We start from the raw sequence: 1,987 nt of genomic DNA, 5'->3' as shown, positions 1-1,987 counted from the left end.
AACTTACCATTTGGAGTTAACAGTTTCCTCAAAGCATTATTAAGTCTTCATAATGAAGGGTTTTCTGCTGAGCACCTCAAAAGTCAATCGTTATTCCTACCTTCGAGCATACAGGCTAAAATGGTCAAATTAGGTTCATGTCTTATTCTTTTAGTTCTTCCTTCCATTCTTCCCCCTCTCCCTTTCCAGGCAATGGGAAAACCAAGATTTATACTCCACTGGAGAGCTAAATGAACAGTGAAAGTTCATTGTTTTGGCTCAGTCTCGTAAAATATTAGATGTGCTCCTGTACATAAGTCAGATTTTGGGCCTGTCCAGATAAGGTAGAGAAGCTTTGAGGATAAAACGTCACCCAGAGGTGCCTAAACCTGACTGTGCTTCTCAAAACAAACCTCATTTGAAATGAATCTCCCATTTCTTGTGTGCGTGCCCATACCTAATGTCCCGATATATACTTTTTTATCTTCCAACCCATAATGTAATCTCACTTTGCTGAGTCCTACCATCTGTCTTTTTTAAAAAAATAGCATGTAAGTATATTGAAAATATGAGCAAAATAGATTGTTATAAAAATAAACAATTTAGTGAAAACTGACTCAGTGTTGTTTTGGGTTGTCGTTGCATTTGATTAGATACATCAATGCAGAGAAAGAAAAGGATTATCCGAAGAGCATTCCCCTCAAAATCTTCACCAAGGACATTGGGAATTGTGCAGATGTAAGTGATTCTAAGCCAGAAAATTAAATTCCAAGTCCCTGCATAAGGCAGAACATCACGTATTAAAAAGAGAGAGAGTGAGAAAGACAGAGAGGCAGGCAGGCAGGCAGGCAGGCAGGCAAGCAGTGTATGTGCTTTGCAAGGTAGGCATTTAGAAATACCACTGTGGGAAAGTGCATTTTCCTGACTATGTGTATGTCTTCGCATATATGGAAAGTAAACCCTAGAGAAAATGAAGCAAGAGAAATTCATATTGACCACAGTATTTAACATTGACACATAGAAGGAGTATTGCTGGTCAGACTCTTCTTCCTTCCCTCTGGCATTGACGTTTCTCTGGACCCTTTCAATAGCAGCTGCATAGGCTTATACTAAAGCCATTTCCACAAGGAGTTATTCCCCATTAGTAATGAGGAATTTTCCCCACCTTCACTTCTTAAGTAGAAAGTGTTTTTGGAAAGTTCTTCATTCCTTGAGTTTTTAGGGATTGAATTCCACAGGTTAATAAAAAGGCGAGCTGGGAGAGATGACATTTTTAAGGGATCAGAATATCTCTGCCTCACAGTTTGTATCATATTAGTCAAAGAAAAATGAAGTCTATTTAAGACCAGTTATGTGTAATTTGATGAATGAAATATAGTACAAATGCCAAGACGTTATCAGCTATGAACAAAATGGAAACTTGTGAATATTTTTATTTTTACTATGAATTGTCATACTTCACAGTAACTCTAGATCACACAGAATAGTTTTGCATGTGGAAAATGTGTAGTACAAACCTTTGGGTTTTGGCCAAAAGCAAAAGTTATACAAATGTTTGGACATGAGAGCCTGAAGTCACTGCTTGAGGGAAATACTCAATTTTTATGGTATGAACACTGCAGAGATCTATATCCTGGAGCAAAGTAGCCCATCCCCCTGCCCCCAGGGGAAAAACAAACAAACAAACAAACAAAAACACTTTTTTACTGCTGGCTTTGATTCAGTTGTTGTGGCAATTGGTTACCTTCAGGATTTTCATAGCAATTCCCTTGAACCTTGCTTTTTTAACACTTTCAGTGAATGGGAAGTGTGTGCTTGAGAGAGGACTAGTGATCCACTCTCACTAGGGAAGAGGAGACACACAATGTGGTTGGGTGCTGGTTTTTTTTTTGGTTTTTTTTTGTTTTTTTTTTATCACTGGTACCCTGGTTAAATCAACAATAATATGACAACTGTCCTTTCCTCTCTGAAGTTACTTCATGCCAAGAGTCTCCTTTCGGAAGACCTG

The 1,987-nt window shown here is 38.2% G+C and overlaps 2 protein-coding genes across 3 annotated transcripts in view; both read left to right on the top strand.

Annotated features, from left to right (window-relative positions):
* Positions 1-1,987, top strand: part of ZC3H12C (zinc finger CCCH-type containing 12C) — a 331,193-nt gene that overhangs the window by 85,466 nt on the left and 243,740 nt on the right. The window lies entirely within an intron of this gene.
* The window catches only part of LOC105295675 (rho GTPase-activating protein 20-like), a 103,642-nt gene that overhangs the window by 83,467 nt on the left and 18,188 nt on the right, over positions 1-1,987 (top strand). The window contains 1 exon segment of the mRNA XM_011365439.2: positions 633-717. Within this exon segment, the coding sequence (XP_011363741.1) occupies positions 633-717 (85 nt within the window).

The sequence above is a fragment of the Pteropus vampyrus genome, unplaced genomic scaffold (genome assembly GCF_000151845.1).
Source record: "Pteropus vampyrus isolate Shadow unplaced genomic scaffold, Pvam_2.0 Scaffold110, whole genome shotgun sequence".
NCBI lineage: Eukaryota > Metazoa > Chordata > Mammalia > Chiroptera > Pteropodidae > Pteropus > Pteropus vampyrus.
The sequence above is the reverse complement of the archived record's forward strand: the minus strand, read 5'-3'. Positions and strand labels throughout refer to the sequence as shown.